The 23,820-nt window shown below is 38.9% G+C and overlaps 1 protein-coding gene across 7 annotated transcripts in view; it reads left to right on the top strand.

Annotated features, from left to right (window-relative positions):
• LOC134754192 (protein AF-10) overlaps window positions 1-23,229 on the top strand; it is a 168,543-nt gene extending 145,314 nt beyond the window's left edge. For 6 of the 7 annotated variants that reach the window (XM_063690334.1, XM_063690330.1, XM_063690335.1 and 3 more), the window contains 4 exons: window positions 7,625-7,745; window positions 8,234-8,368; window positions 10,116-10,228; window positions 16,629-23,229. In XM_063690334.1, the coding sequence (XP_063546404.1) occupies window positions 7,625-7,745; window positions 8,234-8,368; window positions 10,116-10,228; window positions 16,629-16,664 (405 nt within the window). In that variant the 3' untranslated portion in view covers window positions 16,665-23,229. The remainder of the gene's footprint in view (window positions 1-7,624; window positions 7,746-8,233; window positions 8,369-10,115; window positions 10,229-16,628) is intronic. The other variant, XM_063690331.1, reaches the window with a different exon arrangement.
• The last annotated feature ends 591 nt before the right edge of the window (window positions 23,230-23,820 follow it).

Genomic DNA, 23,820 nt, shown 5'->3' with positions numbered 1-23,820 from the left:
CGTTCGATACAGCCGCAGCTGCGGACTGCCCCGCGTCCCCCGCCCCCGCCCCATCAGCGCGTGCGCAACGAGCGACGAGGCGGGCGGCGCGGGCAGTGCACGACGTACAACCGCCGCGGACACTCGTGCCTGAGGAAGGATTCCCAAAGAATCCGAAACATGTCGCCAAAAGCGACTAAAAATAATAGTGAGTAAAAACCGTACTGATAAATACGTCACATATTTTTATAAAACGTTAATAAACTAATTTATTAATAATACTGAATATCTGGGAGACCGAGCTTTGCTCGGAAAACATAAGTAAAAACTCAAAAATGCTCGTTTTCCCAGAGATAAGACCTAGCTAGATCGAACCCCTTACAGCAAATTTCATCGAAATCGTTAGAGCCGTTTCCGATATCACTGAAATATATTTCGGTTATATCGGAATCGAACAAGAATTCGAAGAAGAAAAGGTATAAGAAAGATAACACAAAAAGGACAAAAAAAAGTACCCCTGTCGTACCAGTCTCGAACCCGAATCCTCTTGCACGTATTTCCACGAACATACCGCAACGCCATTGCAGCATACTTACACTGCATGAAATTGTCTACTACAAGCGTCACGGAAACACTGTTTGCATGTGTGAGTAATAGTAGGAAATAGCATGACAGAAACACTCTGTCGACATTAAAGGTGGTTTTTGCACAATGAAGTATTCAATGTTTATTATAATAGGTCAATATTTATGTAAAGAGTGCGCTAAACATACTTTTAAGTATACAGATACCAACACTATTCCACAAAAAAATAAAACCTGAAAATTTGCGAAAGTCACGCCATCTAGCGGGGTTTAAGCTTTGGGTAACCTAGTCGAAGTAAGCATTAAAAATGAAGTACGAAATTATTTTTAGTAATAGGCTAGAAGATGATAAATTTTCATTAATGGTAAAGCCTGATCAGGAATATATGATCATTGTCAAGAGGGCGCTATTATTCTCATTTATATGGCAACAGTTCAGTATAGTCTGAACAATGTGGATTGGCAACTCGTTTGACTTACATCTACTTTTATTCGCCGTAATCAAAATCAGAACCCATTTATTTGGTGTCTACACTTTTTTTTATAATCGGTACTTCTTTTTTACCGTATAAAATTCATGTATTTTCTTACGTATCACACATAGGTCAAAATCGTCTAATTGCATCTTCTATTTTATTTTTGGTTTGCATAAAACCTCAGGAGGTACAACCTTCTCTTGTAATCCGCGTAATCGATGCCTCCGATTTACCTAGAAATGTATATAAATTTACATATATGTATTTAATTTAGTCGTAACATACCAGATGATGTGTCTAATATTAGCCACACCATCAGCTCTGCTCAGCTGTATAGTTGAAAAAATATTTCGATCATGTTATTCTGGGAAGAGGTCTACATCCAAGATTGGATCACCAAAAGGCCACCATGATCAAACCAGATTTAAAAAAAAGTATCACAAAAAAATTAAAAAAACGAATTCTTCTTGAGTTATGGTTGATTTTTTTAAACTCAATATCCGCCATCTTGGATTGGCGGCAATTTTGGTTAGCTACCATTTTGAGATGGTAATCATGGTTTTTTAACATCATAATAAGCCTAACTGCTGTGAAAAGGAAATTTAGTACCCCCAAATTATACTATTTTCCAAATTTTGGCTAGCTGGCCCATGGACTAGATGATGATGCCGATGATGGTCATGTTACTAGGTATATATTCCGTAAACTTACATAGGTTCTGCTACATTGTCAATTAACAAGATTGATCGTCTCCAAAGCCCATAGTAAATATTTTTAAACTCACTCATTTTTGTTACTGTGTTTCCTCGCTTGTATAACATAACACTACAATAACCAAGTCGTATTAACCAGACTATAATGACATATTGATTTGTTTACCTGTCAGCTCTGATGTTAATTTGGAAATGTTTCGTAGCGAAATAGTTTAATTTCCCGAACTGCTCTTTTCCAGCATTATTTCTTTTACATTATTAACAATGTTCCGCTCCTGACTATGTATAGTTTTGGGCATTTTTGTTATTTATTATTTAATATTCAACACTTAAGCATTATTCAAGTAAACCGCCACAATGACACTGACAACAGTGACAACCTATCATTAAAATTATTGCCAGTGTAAGAAATTAGTTCCAATGAAATTCCGCAACATGGCGCATGATCATATATTTCTGGTCAGGCTTTATCAATCAACGAAGTAGAATAACTATAGAAGACTGACTTGAGCTCAAAAATTACCCCACGGCTACTGTGCTGAAAACGAATCGACTGTGCTGCGCGGAATTTGACAGCTTTAGTACGACAGCGGCCTTCTGTGGCATAACATGTCAGCTATAATAGTTATTTGTTATACAAGGGTGCAAAGTTGTATTTTACCCGCGAGTGTGGAATTGAAACACGAGCAAGCGAAAGGATTCTATAGTTGAACCACGAGCAAAGCGAGTGGTTCTAAAATAGAATCCTGAGCGTAGCAAGTGTTTCAACACACGAGAAGTAAAATACATTTGCACCCGTGTGTAACACAAAACTTTTCACCTCACTATAGCGAGGAAAGTGCAACATCCACAGGCGTTAGATCATCTTCATCACTGAAATCACTCATTTTTTACGATATTATAACAAAAAACTCTGGAAATTCTGTATTTTTACCTGAGAAGTTTTTAAGTAAAAATTTTGTTGACAATGTTGACATTTCTGACGTATGAAATGTCAATGATGCGTTTTGACATTGCATCGACTCAACTTATATTTAACATCATTATTAAAAAACAAACGTTTTTTATGGGACTAAGGTTTATGACATAAAATCATTAAATAAAGCTAAATTTGGTATTTTTTATAAGATTCTCAAACCATTTGTTTAATGATAATTAATATCAAACGAATCATTATTATGAGAGTTTTACGTTTTGTTATCTGTGAAGCTACTTAAACACGCTCCATCCAAGGTCAAATTACTTTCCCCACTAGTGGATAAAACGCGTTTTTCCCCGCTTGTTTTAAAGGATGAAAGACAACTTTCCGAGCTAGTGAGGGGAAAAATTATTAATTCAGAAAGTAGACATATAATACCTTCTTGTGCGGTGAAATGGTGCCGCAACAATTTAATAAAACACAAGAAAAAGGATGGGATTAATTGGTTTGTGCAAGTTTAATTCCTAAACAATAAATAATCGAACAGATCTGTTCTGTTCTCTTGTCCCTTAAGCCGTCAACGCCCCGAACCCTCTTTGTACACTCAACAACAACAACACATGGCAAATAAGGGTAAAAGAAGAAATGGTTCTCAGCGGCATCCCCTTCCACACAAGTGGACTTCTGCAATATCAAGGGATTACACTCAAATTTGAGCGCAGTCCATTACCACCTGGAATCTTCGCAGCCGACCATCCTATTTCTAACGGAGACGCAGATATCCTGCCCGGCGGACACTGCATACCTACTATATCCCGGCTATACACTTGAACACAAGTTCATGAGACGCGCTGGTGTATGCATGTATGCCCGGCAGGAGGTCTGCTGTCGCCGCCTCCATGCCTTTGAAGACAGGGACCTGTCAGTTCTGTGGGTGCGTGTGGACTACAGCGGCCACACTCGTGTCTACGCGTGCCTGTACAGGTCTCATAGCGGAAACACGGAGACAACCCGGCTCTTCGAGTACCTGCAATCGACGACTGACAAACTTCTAGACCAGTACCCTTCCGCAGAGCTGGTGATTTTAGGAGACTTTAATGCCCACCACGTTGAGTGGCTTGGTTCTCGGTCCACCGACCATGCGGGGAGGTCTGCTCACGAATTTTCTCTGGCCTATGGATTCTCGCAACTGGTACATTCTCCCACGAGAATACCAGACATCGAGGATCATACTTGCTCTTTACTGGACCTCCTGCTGACTACACGTCCGGACGGATATTCCATCTCAGTGAATGCACCTCTCGGTTCGTCCGATCACTGCCTCGTCCGGACACACGCGCCTTGCGCGCGGCCCGATCCACCACGGCCAACTAGCTCGCGACGCGTGTGGCAATATAAGTCAGCTAATTGGGACGGACTGCGTGAATTCTACGCTTCGTACCCTTGAAAGAAAGAAGCTACAGTTCGCAAGCAAGCCGCTTACAGGGCTTGGACCAAGGCCGTAGCTAATAAGGATCCGAACGTTTCTGATGTGAAACGCAAATTAAACGCTGCCTCGAGGTCCAGTAAAGAAGCCATTGCATGGGCTAAATACGATTTCGTCGGCAGAATTGGTGACAAGCTAGCGGGCTATCCCTCTGGGAGTCGCGTGTTCTGGTCGCTCGCCAAAGCTGCCGGGGGAATTTTTTGTCAGTCGTCTTTACCACCTCTGCGAAAAGCTGATGGTGATCTGGCCCAGAGTGCAAAAGAGAAAGCCGATCTTCTTGGTATTCTTTTTGCCTCGAACTCGACCCTGAACGACGACGGTAGCGCCGTGCCGCCCACCATCCCGCGGTGTGCATACTCCATGCCCGAAATCTCATTCACGCAGAGGGATATTCGGCGGGAGTTGCTATCCCTAAACGTTCATAAGTCGAGCGGGCCAGACGGCGATCCAGCAGAGTTATGTTCCGTGTTGGCGCGTCTTTTCACACTCTCTAGCCACAAACGGCATGTTCCATCTTCGTGGAAGACGGCCCTTGTGCACCCTGTGCCTAAAAAGGGCGATAGATCGGACCCATCGAATTACAGGCCTATCGCTATTACCTCCCTTCTCTTTAAGGTCATGGAGCGTATAATCAACGCAAAGCTGCTGAGACACCTAGAAGAACACGACCTGATCAGCGACCGTCAGTATGGTTTTCGCCACGGTCGCTCGACTGGTGATCTTCTAGTGTATCTCACTCACCGCTGGGCTTCGGCCATCGAGAGTCAAGGTGAGGCATTGGCAGTTAGCCTAGATATAGCGAAGGCGTTCGATCGGGTCTGGCATCGGGGTCTCCTGTCGAAGTTACCATCTTATGGATTGCCGGAGGGACTATGCAAATGGATCGCTAGCTTTTTGTCTGGCAGACGCATACGAGCTGTAGTAGATGGAAGCTGCTCCAATAGCATGGACATTAACGCTGGCGTTCCGCAAGGCTCTGTGCTATCCCCAACGCTGTTTTTGCTGCACATCAATGACATGTTGTCTATCGACGACATTCATTGCTATGCAGACGGCAGTACTGGGGGTGCCTATTACGCAGGCCATGCCAACATCCTTCGTTCTGTGGTACTGGAGAGTCGTGAAAAGCTTGTGTCGGATATTGAGGGCACTCTATCCAGAGTTTCGGTGTGGGGCGGGGACAATTTAGTGCGATTCAACCCCACCTAGACACAAGTTTGCGCGTTTACCGCTAAGAAACCCCCATTTACTGTGGCCCCACAGTTCGAAGGCACAGCCCTTACCATGTCAGGGAGTATTGGGATCCTCGGTGTCGACATCTCCAGTGACGTTCAATTCCGTAGCCACCTGGAAGGGAAGGCTGATCTGGCATCCAAAAAATTCGGTGTGCTCAATAAAGCACGGCAATACTTTACTCCGGAGCAAAGACTGCTGCTATATAAATCGCAAGTCAGACCCCATATGGAGTACTGCTTTCACCTTTGGGCAGGAGCACCTGGATGCCAGCTTGGACCCTTCGATTCAGACCAAAGGCGCGCTGTACGAATCGTCGACGATCCCAAACTCATTAGCGGTATTGAACCTTTAAGTCTAAGGAGAGACTTCGCCTCCTTATGCGTGTTCTACCGCTTGTACAATGGGCTGTGCTCTGAAGAATTGTTTGACATGATGCCAACGGCCGCTTTCTATCACCGCACCGCTCGCCATCGGCAGGGTGTTCATCCTCACACCCTAGCACCTAAATGGTCGCGTACTGTGCGGTTTAAGAGGAATTTCCTCCCGCGTACGCTTCGGCTGTGGAATGAGCTCCCTGCCGAGGTTTTCCCGAGGGGCTACAGTATGGGGTTCTTCAAAAAAGGAGTGTACAGGTTTTTAAAGGGTCGGCAACGCGCGTGTAATATCTCCGGTGTTGCAGGCGTCCATAGGCTACGGTAACTGCTTACCATCAGGCGGGTCGTATGCTTGATTGCCACCGACGTGGTATAAAAAAATATATTTAAATTAGCAGATTGTTGAAGACTAATACGCTAAACCAAATGTCGGAACTCTATAATAGTTTCATAATGACATGCCTTTTTGATACGGGGTGGCAGAATGGGGATAGCGTTATGCAACATATGACAAAGTTGGCTATTGATTCTATTTTAAAGCAACAAGCAACTCTGATTATTTGTTTTTATGTAAAATATTAAGAACGGTGCAAATTTCTTACCGGTAAACTTCCTGTTTTATCTATTCTAGTTTCCCAAAGGACCCGGAACAGAAAATTCTTTGGACAGATGCTATTAGGGTAAACTCGCATTATTTGGTGACACGCCTAATTCGGTGATACAAGTTTTGAAGCATGACACCCAGGAAAGCTAGTGAATTAGGGCCTTTTAAATGGGCCTCACGGCAAAGCCGCCGAAGCTGTGAAGCCGTGAGGTCCCACGCTGGGGACGTTTTGGGATTATACTGAGCAACTTTTATTATGGGACCAACCAAGAGATCACGTTTTTTTTTTACCCTGCCATAGAAAATGGACCAGCCAAAATATATGAAACAGCTAAATTTCTTTTCGCTATTTCGGGGTTGGTCCCATTGATAAAGTTGCTCAGTATAATCCCAAAACCTCCCTGGAACTTATTTTTGTCTATATGAGGGTCAATTTATAACTGTCAAATATTGGTTTTTACATTGCGCCGCCTATAGTCATGTACTACATTCTTAAAGCGTTATTAATAATGTCGTTTTGACTTTTATATTTGTAAAAAAGGGATAAAACATAAAGTAACAAAGTGAGACTTGTAAGTTTTCAATACGGGCGTTATTGTTTAACGGCCGGCCTCCTAGCTGAGTCGGTAGTGGCCCTACCTATGAAGCAGGAGGGTCTTCGGTTTGAATTTAGGTCAGGGCAATTATTTGTGTGTTGATCGTAGATATATGTTACCGAGTTATAGATCTGTGGGACTAGATTTATTTGTGTAAATAAATAAAAATTTGAAACTTATATCCGCTTTGGTTAACCAGGCTTCGGTTTCCACTCAAAATATGATTAAAATTAGCATTATAATTCAACGTATCTTACATATTCTTACTCTGCCTAATGTCACGGAATCACTACACCTTATAAAATAAAGTCCCCCGCCGCGCCTGTCTGTGTGTATGTATGTTCGCGATAAACTCAAAAGCTACTGAACGGATTGCGGCATGCGGTTTTCACCTATCAATAGAGTGATTCTTGAGGAAGGTTTAGGTTTATAATTTGTTAAGGTTTTGTGTAACCCGTGCAAAGCCTCTGAGCTATAAGACAAGCTCTGAACCGTTAACTTGAGTTAAGCTTAGGACGATATGGCTCGCCATTGTGTGGGTATAATTAAACACCCTTGGGGAGCGGTATACTCACCTTGCATAGCATCGTGGTCATAAGCACCACATATGTCGTGGTCGTGTCGGTCTCGCAAGTTGTCAGTAAGCAATGTGAGCAGTTCTTATTCCAGGGCGCGAGCTCGCGCAGCGGGTCGGGCGCGCAGAGCCTCGACCAGCTGCTGGAGCGGCAGTGGGAGCAAGGGTCGCAGTTCCTCATGGAGCAGGCGCAACATTTCGACAGTAAATATCACCAGCATATTTCTAGATGGTTACAACCTATTGATGGATACCTATTGATGCAATTATGGAAAATGCATCATTTTGGGGGAGAGAATATGTTTTACGACTGGTTTAGGTGCATTCATGCAATTGAGGTTATGAAACATTATTAAATAAGATGTTACCTCTATATTAATATTTTCTGTTTTTTAAGTAATAATATCTTGTCTGACCAGTGTTCGATCCATATTCGATAACTGCGTTCTCGTAAAAAGGGGACATGTACGGTTTGTCCAAACTGATTTTTTTAAATCGGCAAAAGTGAAGACAGAAATTTACCATATAAACTCAGAACCAAATCCAGTAAACTCTCGGGTTACTAATCATGTGTCACTGGACTTAAGCCGCAAGTCGGCCAACCCTCCATACATAGGCCAAAAACGGATCCCCACTATTTTGTACACCTTGTATTTGTAAGTTGACGAGTGTACTTATGTGTGTGTGTGCAGTAGCGTCGCTGCTGTCGTGCCTGCACCAGCTGCGCACCGAGAATGTGCGGCTGGAGGAGCACGTGGGCAGCCTGCTGCAGCGCCGCGACCACCTGCTGGCCGTCAACGCGCGCCTCGCCATTCCGCTCACCGCTGGTCAGTCTGTCTCTGACATTGCTTTCTGGATAAACGCCACCTGATTGCGCTTATGTTTCCTATTTAAAGTTAGTTTTAAACCGACAGCAGTCAAACCAAGTTTTAAACCGACTTAGACCAAGTAGGAGGTTTAGGTTGTAGTTCAGGCACATTTTTATTTTTTCGGTCAAACAGAGTTGTTCTCTATTCGTTTTTTTTTGGACCCAATAGTTAAAAGTACCTATAGCTCAAAATGACGTCGAGACCGGTTTTAGGCTTTATAAGACGCGAATTGTAACTTCTGGGGACATAGGACACAATTTGTTTATCTGCGTGTGTATCTGCGTATATACTGGCCATGTTATTTCGTTAGTGACTCGGACGACAATATTTTTCAGTTAAGCCTGACCAGTAATATATGATCATGCGCCATGTTGCGGAATATCATTGGAACTAATTTCATACACTGGCAATAATTATAATGATAGGTTGTCACTGTTGTCAGTGTCATTGTGGCGGTTATACAAGCGAGGAAATAAATACAGTAAAAAAAGGAGTTTGTGTTTGAAAAATATTTACTTACGGCTTTGGAGACGATCAATCTTGTTCATTGACAATGTAGCAGAACCTAAGATGTAAGGTTACAGAATATACCTACCTTTTCTTTATCTACCTAGTAACATGATCATCATCATCATCATCATGGTGGTCTTTTGGTGGTCCAATCTTGGAAGTAGGCAGACTTCTGAAGGGAAGACTTCCTTGGATATAACAAAGATAGATATAACTCCGTAATAGATGGATACTGTCTAAGGAAAAAACGTGCCTCGAAAATCACAAAAAATGAGATTCTCGATCAGATGGCGCCACTACCTTTGGCCTACTCTCGTATAGCGGGGGTTGACGGTTTCGTTTGTTATTTAACAATTTTAACGCATATCAGTGAAAAAACATGGGTCAAAATCATAAAAATAATTAATGCAAAAAAAAAACATTAATCCCTATTTTAATACATTTTATCGTATTTTTATAAATCTTCATTTTTAGTTTTAAAGTGTGTCGATAGATAGCAGTGAATTTACTGTGGTTACAAAATTTACTATGACAGTACTACTCTATAATATTATATCCTTTTTGGATATAGTAACATGATAGACGAAATAATTTTTCAGCTATAGAGCTGAGCTGAGCTGAGATGATGGTGTGGCTAATCTGATATGTTACGACTAAATTAAGTATAAGTATCTGCTGTTATTAATACAATTTCCAGGTAAATCAGAGGCATCGATTACGCGGATTACGAGAGAAGGTCGTTCCTCCTGAGAAGGAGGAACGACCTTCTAGGTATTAGGCTGCCAAAGAAAAGCAAACCAAAAATGAAAAAGAAGATACAATTAGACGATTTTGACCTATATGTGTGATACGTAAGAAAATACATGAATTTTATACGGTAAAAAAGAAGTACCTACCGACGATTAAAAAAATGTGGACACCGAATATTTAGATTCTGATTTCGATTACGGTGAAAAAAAGTATGTAAGTCAAAATAACGAGTTGCCAATCCACATTGTTCAGACTATACTGAACTGTTGCCATATAAATGTGAAAATAGCGCCCTCTTGACAATGATCATATATTTCTGGTCAGGTTTTACAGGAAGTCTAACATTACCTATACAAGTGTACACAAATTAAATCATTGTAGAGACTTCTCCTGACAAAGAAATATGCAAAAACCTTGAAATAATGGTGTATTTTCGGTTGCGCAGTGCCTACTGGGCCGCCGGAGCCCCGCGGCTGCGCGCGCGAGAATGGAGGCGCGCGCGCGCCGCCCCCACCCGTGCGCCCCGCCGAGACCATCACCTCCGACCGCGGCCATCAGGTACACGGTACACGCCGCGCCTCGCGCATTATACTATAGTATGAATTTTCTCAAATGAATTTTACGCCTAAGACCCTAATCTGTAAAATAATAGTACATTACTACAGAGCAGAGATGGGCATCAATCGATTAATCTTTTAGTTAACTAATCAATCGATTAAAAATATCAATCGTCATTTTTTAATCGCGATTAATTTAGTTGCGATTAAATTAGTTGTGAGAATGTTCGACTAACAACTAAATTAGTTTTAGTTTCAATCGACTAAATTTCACGATTAAATCTATATTAAAACTACGTAGTCGCCCGTTTTTGCATTTTTTATCTTGCAATATGTAACTACAAGTACGTATGTATGTAACATACGGAGGTACTCGTATGTTGTAACTATGTTAGTTTGGGTAGAATTTTGCGACTTATTTTGAAGCAGATATCTTCATCCGATTGAGCTAAAATTATGTATACACGTTTAATTTGAAATGCTTGAATGACAATGCAAATAATGCCATAATATTATTATAACGATATATTGGTAATAACGACAAATAGCGAAAAACTGCATTGTTTACAAATCGCAAACAATAAAGTAGGTTGGTGCATTATTAATACTTTGAATTATACGATACTGAGTAAATCTTAGACATAGAAACTATCAATATTTTGCTGTCTCTGACAATAGTAAAACTCTTTTTAGTGTCACGCGGTGACAAAACAATGGGATAATCCTACTTACCTGGAAGTTGTTTGTTGCATTTTGGTGCAAGTGCCGACGCATCTTCTAAAAATAACACGTTCTATTGAATGACACATCTGCATGTTGTTTATTATCTACGCGGTCTATTTTGTTTTCAACGTGTGGTCATTAAAAATATTTAAACCTCTTTGTAAAGAAAATCAAATATCGTAAGTAATACATGACTATTTTATTTTTAAACATCCGTTAAGATGTCCTAATCAGTCTGTCAACATAGCCATACCGAGGTATTCTATTCAATTTGCTTCTAACATTAGTCGCGAGAAAATAGTCTAACTAATTAGTCGATTACAAAATTTAGTTGTCCGAAATCAATCGGCAACTAATTTAGTTGCAACTAAATTAGTTGCACTCTATACAACTAAGATTGATCAATCGTAGTTTTCAATCGTCAGTCGCAATTAATTCTTGTAATCTTAATCGTTAATCGTTAGTCGATTACATTTTGCCCATCTCTGCTACAGAGGCTGGGAAGTAAGGGGTTGCCGGCCGAACGTAGAGAGGCCGTGTAGTTATGAGACCGACAACCCCTTTTCACGCCGATATATGTGCTTTTCTCAAACATGCAATGAAATAAAGAAATCTCCACGAAATCGAAAGTTTTATTACTAAAGAAACTAAAATTAAACTAGGCACAAAATATAACTACCACCTATCTTTATCACACATATCGTGTCAATTTATTACACAAATTTTCAAGATATATTTATGTATCTTTGATTTTTTCGCCTTGCATCCGTCTGACTGTCGTTTTAGCCACATAACTGAGTTTACATCGTTTTTAGGGTTCCATACCCAAAGGTTAAAAACGGGACCCTATTACTAAGACTCCGCTGTCCGTCTGTCCATCTGTCTGTCTGTCACCAGTCTGTATCTCATAAACCGTGATAGCTAGACATTTATTACAGATGATGTATTTCTGTTGCCGCTATAACAACAAATACTAAAAAATAGTCCGACTCGCACTTGGCCGGCTTTTTTTATGTTAATATTATGCTTCACATACATCATTGCCTTAAGAATGGAGTGTAATTCCTATAGCATTGTCGATTTTATAGTTACATTCAGTTCTTTAAAATATATATTTATTTATTTATTTTTTATTTGGGGCATCAACAGCAATACAAAAAGTAATACAAAGCATAGTGAACAGAAAACATAGCCAAAAACAAATGTCCACAAAAGTACAATTAACATGCAATAACTAAGTGGAAACAAGAGAACACAAAAAAATAAGGGAGTAAAAAAGCATTCTATACAAACTAGATATGGCTTGCATAACATGTGTAGTGTGTGTTTTGAGTGATTGTGTGTGCGTGTTCGTGTGTGTGTGTGTATGTGACTGTGACTGAGTGTGTAATGGAAGACGGAAAGATTAAGGTGTGTGATTATTTATCTAGTTAGATTTTGTCAATTGTCGTTATTTTTGGATTTCAGTAGCAGTGACTGAACTCGTTTTTTTAAAGTTGATTTTGTGCAGTCGAACAAGTCGATACTACTAAATTGTTTATTATAAAGTTTTAGAATACGATTTATGGGCGAGTTTTGAGCATAGTTGGTATGAACTCTGGGTAGACTAAACAGGGAGACTAAGGTCGGGTTGCGACAAACCGTCTGTCACCGTTTTAGCGTTCGCTTAATTTTATTGTAAGGAAAGTTTTATAGTTTTCTGCTGCTTGACGTTGATCAGTCTGTTAATTGTGGTTGGTGCAACTGACCCTTAATATGCCACAAAATCTTTCTGATAAACTGTGAGCATTTTTCTTAGTTTTTCAATTTATAAAATTGCCTTAAGCATCCATATACTTCATTTGATTTTGGCAGCAGCAATTTATTTTAAGTCAATTCTGCTTCCGTTCTCAATTTTGTAGGAGTATAATTAATACTACTGTCCGCGCGTGAATTCCGTGCAAGGATGAGGAATGTAGGAACGAGTGGTATCATTTTGTACGTACGAGCGCGGCGCACACCCTCCCACTTCCTCGACCTCTGAATGCACGGAATTGGCGCGCGGACAGTAGGTAGCAGGTAAGTATTAGGTATTCATTTAATATTTTCGTCGGAACTTATATTAAATAACACAATCACCAACGCACAATAAATCCAGTAAAATAGAATTACAGAATGAAAAATGTTCAACTTGGCCTCCAAAACGATAAAAAAATACCTACGCGTGTTTAGACATTTTTACCGCTAATATTTATAGTTGGTCAAACCAAATTGTCAGTAAATAAGAACAAAATACCCGGCCAAGTGCGAGTCGGACTCGCGCACCGAGGGTTCCGTACTTTTAGGGTTCCGTACCTCAAAAGGAAAAAACGGAACCCTTATAGGATCACTCGTGCGTCTGTCTGTCCGTCTGTCACAGCCTATTTTCTCCGAAACTACTGGACCAATTAAGTTGAAATTTGGTACACATATGTAAGTTTGTGACCCAAAGATGGACACGTAACGTAAACATATTAATTTTAAACACGGGGGCCACTTTTGGGGGGTAAATGAGAAAATTAAAAAATAAAGTTTGTCAAACTATATCGTGTTACATATCAAATGAAAGAGCTCATTGTGAGAATCTCAAATATATTTTTTTTATAATTTTAAAGTAAATAGTTTAGAAGTTATTCAAGAAAATTGGCAAAAAATTACCACTCCCCCGCCCCCCCCCCCTTTATCTCCGAAACTACTGGGTCAAAAATTTTGAAAAAAATACACAAAATAGATCTTTGCCTATAGATCACCGAAAAACCTATTAGAAGTGTGCAGTCAAGCGTGAGTCGGACTCAATTAGTCGGACTCAGTATTTGATCCGACCCCTACGGGCTTTTTAAAGACATTTAAAAATACATTGTTTAAATTGTGTAATGTACGGAACCCTTGGAACGCGAGTCCGACTCACACTTGGCCGGTTTTTTAGTATTTGTTGTTATAGCGGCAACAGAAATACATCATCTGTGAAAATTTCAACTGTCTAGCTATCACGGTTCATGAGATACAGCCTGGTGACAGACAGACGGACAGCGGAGTCTTAGTAATAGGGTCCCGTTTTTACCCTTTGGCTACGGAACCCTAAAAAACTATACTCATCCTTTTCTTTTGGGTGCTAGTACTAGTGTTAGACAAACATAGTATGAGTTTTGAATGATTCACGGTTAGTTTCACTAGACTTATATTGACCGGGATATAGACCGTGATTACCTTTTGTATTATTTGTCTATATCCCGGTCAATATAAGTCTAGTGAAATATAGTATGATTCTCTCTGTCTATGTTTGAAATGAGACAGTCCTTTGACAAACTATAAATGAAATATTTTTAATGTGTATTTGTGTAGTTTAATTTGTTATTTAGGTTTATTGGAATTTCTTAATAATATGTTGTTTTATATATAACATAAATAAAACTGCAAAATATAGCAAACATCGTTTATTGTTTTTTTTTATAGGCATAGTGGCAGAATGTCATAACGAACTAAAAAGCAAATATTCCTTACCGTTTTTTTTAATGGCTGAATGCTATGATGCTGTGTCACAAATATATGTGAAATGGAAATTAAAAAAGAGCTACTTCCCGCCCTAAGCCTGCAATGTTGTATGAAATTTCATTAAATACCTCTCGTGATACTTCCTAGCCTAATATGTAGAACATAATATCAATATTTCATTGCATGTTTGAGAAAAAGCCATTGTTGCTTTTGTGCGAGCGGGGTGGGCTACCATGTCTGAGCGCGTGCTGAAGCAACCATGTCGTTTAAATAGCGGCTGTATCGTGGTGGTTTTAAGGTTCAAATATATGTAATAAAATAAATAATATCAGCGCTCGCCTACATTGAGGTAGTCGATGGCCCTACATTACCAAAACGTGTTACACGTACTTCAAGTTAAATCTTAAAACCACCAGGATACAGCCGCTTTTTAAACGACATTGTTGCTTTGGCACACGCTCAGACACGGTAGCCCACCGCTCGCTCATAAGAAACAATGGCTTTTGTTTAACAGATTTTAGGCGTAACAATAATTTGATAATATTCATACTGATTTACACTTTCACGATTTTTACTCATAATTATTCACAACGACGGGACTTAATCCTCGAAACGTCGGAGGCAAATCTGGTAAACTTATTTTACGCGATTAAGTCCCGTCGTTGTGAATAATAATGAATATTCATACTATATATACGGAGAGTTGACGTTAATCATTGCATTGATGCACACAGTACTGCATAATGTCCTTTTTCTCAAAAATGGACGGCAAAGTCGACGTTGCCGGTTAAAAAAGAGGTCGCGAAGTGCGTAGTATATTGTCAGTCAAAAAATTAAAAAGTTGAAAACATTGCAGTCTCGATTTCGGGACTGCAATGTTGCATACAAATTCTATTATTTGTCGAGTTCCAAACTTTTTAAAAGTTGAAGTGGCCATATCAAATGAAGGCATAGGTCCATTAAACAGCTAAACAGATGATCAGTACTTATTATTATAATGTTGGTACCGCGACTATTTAGGTGTCTCAAATAGGTTGGCGTATTTTCAGCAGAAAGATACACTTCCATTTTTAATTTAAAAAATAAAACGGCGGCAAAGCAAATCTTTTTACTTTTTTCTGTGAAAATATGAATAAGAATGATGTGATATAAGAATGTTACTTCTGTAAAATATTTCTATTATATTTGCATTTATTGCGCCATTTTTGAGAAAAGCACTATATATGACTCGGCTGGAAGGCTACTTGCTGGCTTCGGATTCAATTAAACGGACTCCCAAGGTCGTCCGTTTAAAACGAATCCTCAGCCAGCAAGTAGCTACTTCTGAGCCTCGACAATAATGTACTATTATCGTATCGATAGCAATTAACTTGAACAGGCAACTGCAAGATTCCAAAAAAATCAAGGTAATGGCTTAAATATTGTGCGATTAAGTGACATTCCCTACCGGTTTTTTGGGGTTAGTACTATACTATATCCTTGGCACATTTTGTAAAGAGTGTCGGGAGTGTGCGTTGGATAAGACTAAATGGCGGAAAAGAGGGGAGGCCTTTGCCCAGCAGTGGGACACTCTTATAGGCTAAAAAAAGTACTATAATTTCAAAGGTTGTAGTTATAAGTATGTACGTGATTTCAAGTCTGGTGCATCGGCACCAGAATTTAGTATAGGTATGGACCTATACTAAATTCTTCTCGGTGGCTGATTTATTTAAAACAGAAACAGCAGCAACGAACTGTAGTGTGTATAAAAGATCATTCCGCACGATTTCACTGCGTGCTTTTTCATATACATAAATATACGCTCGCACACATACAATAAACACGCAATAACATACTGACTCGTTTTACTACTACTTTTGTCTGCTACTAGCATTTTTTATGAACATTGTGTATTATCAAACTGATTGTGGGTAATATAACACTCATTTTATATACAAATAGTGACAGTCTGAACTAACAGTGCACAATTATTACTGTTTAGTGTCGGTGGTCGGCATAACATTAAAATAATAATTTACGCAGATCTTTAAAGTTTTCACATTTTCGATTGTTTTGATTACCGTAAGTTTGAACACTGATGGTTTTTTCGTTTTTGTATACATGAAGTAGGTATTTCGTGGCAGATCCGAGTACATTAAAAGTAGGAAGTGGATTGGGGCGTGTTACAGCTGATGATGCGCGAAGTGCAGCAGAAGCCTAGCTGAAAGCAGCCTGGGAGCGGCGACAGCGGCGGTGGCGGTGGCGGCGACAGCGGCGCGGGCGGCAGTGGCGCGGCGCGCGACCCCGACGCGCTGCGCACCGTGCAGACCTACATCATGCTCGAGCAGCGGCGCCGGGCCGACTTCTCCATCGACGCCATTCTCAAGTTCGACCACTAAGCCGGCGCCGACGCGACCGTGGGTGGGTCACTTATTAGTTGCTGGTTACTGCATTACCTTAGTGCGGACGAGTCGCGGCGACATTATGTTTCTATTGATCCTGTATAAGAATACATACCCATTCTATATCATATTTAATTAGGTACTAATTAACGATCGTTAGTGCCCAGCTTGTGGCTATTATTAATTCAGTTCTTCTGTAGTGCGAAACGTGAAAAGACACTAAGGGCTCGGACAATCGTGTAGCTCTCAGAAAATGTGAATAACGTTCCGCGACACCGGAGTCGCTTCAGCATAATCAGTAGTGTGACGCCGACGCCAGCCGGGCCTGTCGTGAACCACTTATACGTGCTAATTTGGACTTCATTGCGGACGACTAAACACGAGGACAATCGCTCTGCGCTGTTTAATAATTCCGACTAAATAAAACAAACGCCATTGCATTGCGTACTATCATGCGTTCCTGCATTACTACAATGTATGTAAGTTGCTCTTAACACTTCATATTATGATTATACCAATAGCATTGTATAGATCAAATATCTTTTAATGGATTGGGATTTATGTTTAAAACTTTTCTGTAAATATTTAGTAAGCCCAGCTATTGTAACACGTTTCATGTGCAGTATTTTTTGTGATATCGTTGTTAAACTAAAACATGATTTGCTTATTAAGAACTGTTGAAACTTTTGTATGTTTACAAGAAAATAACTAATCATATTGACAGCTATTATTGTAATAAATGGTAAATGTTTGGTGTTACAATTGACTGTATACTCATTGTTCAGTATTGTGTTCTTCAATGTTCTGTAACATATCATATACATTCGAATATCATATTTAACCAGTGCCATTGCTATATAACCAAAGAGTTATTGACTGTAAAATAATATTTTTTTGTAAAGTCTAAGAATAAATTGCGCCCTGAGTTTGACGTTGAAGTAGATGTCGGTCTAAGCTACGGCACCATGGTTTTAATGTTAACTCTTTGCGACAAGGGCAGGATTCCACCAGAGTGTGAAACAAGCAGTTTTGTATTGAATATGCTTGTGCCGCACAGTGCCGCACACTGGTGGAATCTCGCCTTTAGAGTTACCGCATAATGTCTGCTGTCAAATTATAATCACGTATTTTTCTTGGACGACTACAACTATTACAATCAATAACTAAAATTAAGGTTACAAGGTTAAAAGTAAATGCTCACGCAGATGGAACAGAAGCTGTTTTATTGACAATGTTACGGCTCAAATATGTATATAAATAAAAAAAAAACAAAAGTGCAATTGGCGGCGGTATTAATTAATATTAACCACCGACAGGAACCCTATCGAAGGATCATTGCGTCCTTAGTGTCCTCTGTAGTTAGTATTTGCCAGGTTTTAATAGTACCTATACTATTACGCCTACGCTAGAGAACAAAGTCGCATGTGGCCCCTGTTGAATTAACTGGACCATGAAGCCGAATAGCATAACCCTTTACAAGGCAACCCTTTGCCACCCACGTAATATATCGTTAACCATAGTCAGGTTTTAGCTCCAAATCTCTTACAAAACATATTACTACCTACCTGAAAATATTATTTTATGATCTTCATTCACAGCACGCTTCTAAATCCAATGTTTCTTTAGCTTTCGTTTGAATTCACTTGACCAGTAATCTGGGATGACACTATCCCATTGCTTTGTTATGGTTTCACTATGAGGGAACTATTCTGCCCATAGCCTGTTAGTTGTCCAGTCGTATCATATAATAAAAATTTGGCTGTTTCATACGTTTTGGCTGGTCCATTTTCTATGGGAGGATAAAAAATTTTTTTACAATTTCGTGGTTGGTCCCATAGTAAAAGTTGCTCAGTATAATCCCAAAACCTCCCTGACAACGGGAATGCCCATGATTTTTTAGCCAGCCTGTATAAAGTACTTAATAAAACACCCTTGTTCTTCGCGGCCTGGTGAAGGGTTAAAAAGTAAAAGCTTTAATGCGGTAAGCCTCAAATGTACAAGCATAGTACATTGGGTGTTGAATGTTATGATAATGTTTCTTGAATGTCGAAATAATCAGTTAGCTATTTTACATTTTAAGTTTAGTTCGGCCATCGCAGTGACTTTAAGACATGATAAAATTCGGTCGCTTCGCGCTATTCTATTCTATTATATTCTATTTTTGTACTAAGTGAGGTTTATTCATGTGTTAAGTCATATATATTTAGCACACACCAAAATGTCTAATATTGATAGAAACAATGCTTGTCGCACTATGCATTTGAATTAGCTGTTGATATAATATTATTTGATAATGTTTGTTTTCTAATGATTCTGTGAATTGAATACCACTACTACTGACTGTACTGAGTACTAATTTCTGTAATTCAATTTGTTTAATAACAAAAAATGTTATTCAAGTGCATGTATTAGTAGGAAGGCGTTTGTAACTTTGTTAATCTTAATACAAATGCTGTTAACAAGGTTATTTAGAGCATAACAATTCTTGTGTATGGTTTTATCCGAGATTTGTAAAAAAACTAATGGCCTGTTAATAATGTCCGGTTGCACCTTACCCTTACCGTCGGTATTCGTAATCGTGTTGCTGCTTGTTGTGAAAGGTTCACAACTCTCTTGTGAGTTTCGTAAATCAGTCCGTTGATTGTTGTTGGTGCAACAGGATCTAAGATTCCTAAGAAAAACTCTTTTGAATCGGACTTTACGACAAATAATAAAAGGCTTTTATGCAGTGAAGTTTGGGTCGCAATCTGGATGTTTCTTTTTTTGTTACAATTTCCAAAACATGCATATTTATCTTATAGTTTAAACTATACGTATGAGTATTTTTTTTTCTGGTTAATGTTAGTAAAATAATTGCGTAAGTAATTATTTATTAATCACTTGTTCAATAAAATCTTTAGTTGGCAGTAATAAGAGATAACATAAACGATAGATATTAGCATACGTATTATGCTAGTGTGCTACCATCACTGCACCATTTCCTGCTATAAAGGGAGTTTTATACAGTGTGTGGCCTTTTAGCCATTGGACAAACGATAATATTTTTTTAATTAGAACAAAAGAAAAAATAATTTTTAAACAAGTTATTCCCATTCCGGGAGTGGGCAGTCAACGTGAAAAAACGTTCAATGGCTTGTAATGGCTTAGTGTCAAAATGTACACATCATTGTGGTCACAGTGGTTTAGTGACAAATGGTACACATCTCAAAATGCAAGTACAACAAAAGGGGTGATGGACATAACGCTTCATTGATATATTCTAACCCGTTCGTATAAAAATACCGCAAATCGATGTACAGGTTAGCCGTTTGGCACACACATACTAGAGGCCAAAACAAAATTTTTGACCCGCAGTTCCTAAAAAAATTTCGCTGCGGGGGGGTGGTAAACATATTTTTTTTTGTATGAAAAAATAAATTTTTCCATACAAAAAAGCAAGAGAGCATTTTTGAAAATAATTTCATTTCGATTTTTTTTTAATTTCTCAATATTGTAATATTGAAAAATTATTCACATGAAAGGTATTTAAAAAAAATTCTTAAAGAAATTATTTTCAATATTGCTGTCTTGGGGTTAGATATCAAGATATTACGTATTGTTTATGGTATATTGTACAAAAAAAATCAGTAAGGTACATATATCGTATCTGAAGGATACAATCTTGATATTTTGTGTCAAAAACAAAACAAACTATACCAACTGATGAAAAGGCGCAGTTAAAGGATTGAAGAGGTATTTCCCGTTCGATATATGGATATTACGTATCATTTTATGATTAATATGTACCGTATCTGCAGTACAGTTCCATAAGTCTAGTGAAATAGGTATTGAAGTAGAACTGTGTCACTTTGTAAAATTGAAAAATGAAAAAAATTGTTAATGATATTATTTCAAAATTGCTTTCTTGGGGTTCGATATCAAGATATTACGTATCATTTGTGGTATATTGTACAAAAAAAATCAGTAAGGTAAGGCCCCGCTTCCCGGGGCTCCTATTTTTGGGCGGTTTGCCTTCGGGCATCTAAAGCTACCTAACAAACCTAACCTACAACCTACGCTTTTTTCCCCAGTGTTATGTTTTCACGGATATCACACTAAATCAATGGGTAGGTAGGTTAGGATCGTAAGGTAGCTTCAGATACCCGAAGGGCAAACCGCCCAAAGATAGGATGGATTAGGATAGGGTCTAGTTAAGTTCAAAGTTGAACATTTTTAGAATTCAACATTTTCTCATGTACTTGTTTTCCTATATGCATTTACACGCGTGTTCGCGTTAGCTATTAAACATTATGGCACTTGTTCGATTGGACCCGAACACATTTTAACTGCCGTCCATTTTAACCATTGCACATTTTGCCACATAGACAGCCGGTCCGTATGGACATTTTGACCCCTGCACTTTCCAGCCATTGAACGTTTTTTCACGTTGACTGCCCACTCCCGGAATGGTTATTTCCAATAATCGACAACAAAAAGAAACATACTGTATTAATCATTGGCAATGTTTTTGACAATTTGTTCGAAAAGGTTCGGCAATTATGACATTTATACTGATTTAAACTAACACGATTTTCACTCATAAGATTCGATTTTCCTCGCCAGTCTGCCTGTGACCACGAACGTAACGTCACGTTCGAAACGTCAGGCCATAAATAAACGTAAGTTTCCACTCGATGAAGTCCCGTGTTAGTTTTAAATTATGACATTTGTCAAAAGAGAATGAAAATGGTCGTAGAAGGTTTCATACTACACAACTTTGGGAACAAATCAAATTATTTTATTAAATTATTTTGATATGTGTTTTTTAATTGTCACACTATATATAAATTATAAACTGAAATAGATGTCATATATTAAAGAAAAAATAACGAAGTCATCCAGTGGTGAAGGCCGGATTCGAACCGGCGTCTTTAGCAATCCGACTATGCCATCTTACTGAGACTGCCGCGCCGTGGCGGGATGGCCTAGGGCTCCAAGGCGTTAGCCCGGATTGCTGAAGACGCCCGTTCAAATCCGGCCTTCACCATTGGAGGGCTTCCTCACTTTTTTATATACTATTTCAGTTTATAAGGTTTCATACTATTCCATGAGGATGTATTACTATACCTCAGGAGCTAGGAACCGTAACCGCTACACCGATTGTTATGTTATGATACTTTGTATACTGCCTCTAAATACCCTAATGCTACCCTAGGCTTTGTCCAACGGCTATAATAGGGACACACTGTATAATCAATGTAATTCGTGTAAGTTTTAATAAATAGTCTTTATTTTATAAGATTCGACCGCCTCTCGCTTGTATATTCACTAGCTAGACGAATCCTATCGTCGGCAATATCGTGCTAGAATATTATTACGATGGTCGGAAATTGCCTTTACAATATACATACATGCTCTGAAAATGATACAAGGTTGGTGTACAAAAGAACGTTAAGGTAGCGATCACCGTGTTACTTTTACTTGTAAGGCAGCGTTAACGGTGATATTGTTCCTGGTTTATCCCGATCCCGTGGGGATAAATGGTGTACTTGTATGTTTCGTTTATTGCTGTTATTCGTATACTTACTCTATTGAATATGCTGTACAGTCACCATCAAATAGGTAGCCAGTAGTACTATTAGTTATTCTGTGAGGTAGCTAAATAAATCGGATCACATCCTTATTTCTATGATAAGAGAGGTGTGTTACGATGTGCTTATTCACTTAGCCGTCACTAATATATTTGATGCTACTATATATTAGTGCGACTGAGCTAGGTAATACGAAGGCACAGATGCGAGCTTAATGGGTCTGGGTCAAGTTTAAACAGTACACAAAATATCTACTTTGATGACGTTTAGGCTGATTTCTTCTCACTAACACCAACTAAGTTCTGTTCTGACGAAGAGACTTCAACCTATTTATATGTATATGCTAATTTTTGGTCTCAACCTCTTAAGGTGGTTAGAGGTTAATAAGCTTAATGATGATGCTGGGAAAGCTTTTACCAAAGGGTCGAATGCGGCCCGCTGGGCACATATGAGTATGGGTTAGCTGAATATCTTGTAATTTAATTAATCATTCTTGATCCTTCCTAATCATGGTCTCAGCCTGCGTCAGAGTAACATTAGTATAAGCATAACTTCGTTCCATTGTGACTGATTTGTTAATTAGGTTTTAATTCAATTAATGGTTAATGCCCTTCAAATAAATAATTGTCCTAATCTGACATTAGTCTATCATAATACTGATGTACCGTAAACGGGAACATTCCCGAGTTGTATGGAAAAAATCCTAGCTCTGGAGAATATTTATATTATAATAAATGATTTAATGCATTTGACATTAACATAAACAGCCAATTGCCAAACATACTAATATTGAAATAAATAAATTCGATTAAATAATACCCGCTTTGTTTCTTTAGTAACAAAATTGGCAACCCACATTATTTGTAATATCTATTCACAGGGCTCGAAACTTAGTGGCGTTGTATTTCTTAGTCATAAAATATTTAATCTAATGATCTTTTTAGGGTTCCGTACCCAAAGGGTAAAAACGGGCCCGTCTTACTAAGATAGACAGTTGAAATTTTCACAGATGATGTATTTCTGTTGCCGCTATAACAACAAATACTAAAAACAGAATAATATAAATATTTAAATGGGGCGGCTCCCATACAACAAACTTGATTTTTTTGCTGTTTTTTCCGTAATGGTACGGAACCCTTCGTGCGCGAGTCCGACTTGCACTTGGCCGGTTTTTTACTGTTACTGAGCTTGGAGTCCGCTCGGCAACTAAAACTCAAAAATTGGCACGCTAAACGAAAACTTCGTGACACGAAAGCGACTGCATTTGAACTCCAGCACAGGGCCAAACTTGGCCTTGACAAATTACGAAATTAGGATTAGTACGGATTCCTCATTATGTTTTCCTTCATCGAAAAGCTGTTGGTAGGTAAATATCAAATGATATACATACATAACCACAGAGAAAAAAA

The sequence above is a fragment of the Cydia strobilella genome, chromosome Z (genome assembly GCF_947568885.1).
Source record: "Cydia strobilella chromosome Z, ilCydStro3.1, whole genome shotgun sequence".
Taxonomy (NCBI): Eukaryota; Metazoa; Arthropoda; class Insecta; order Lepidoptera; family Tortricidae; genus Cydia; species Cydia strobilella.
The sequence above is the reverse complement of the archived record's forward strand: the minus strand, read 5'-3'. Positions and strand labels throughout refer to the sequence as shown.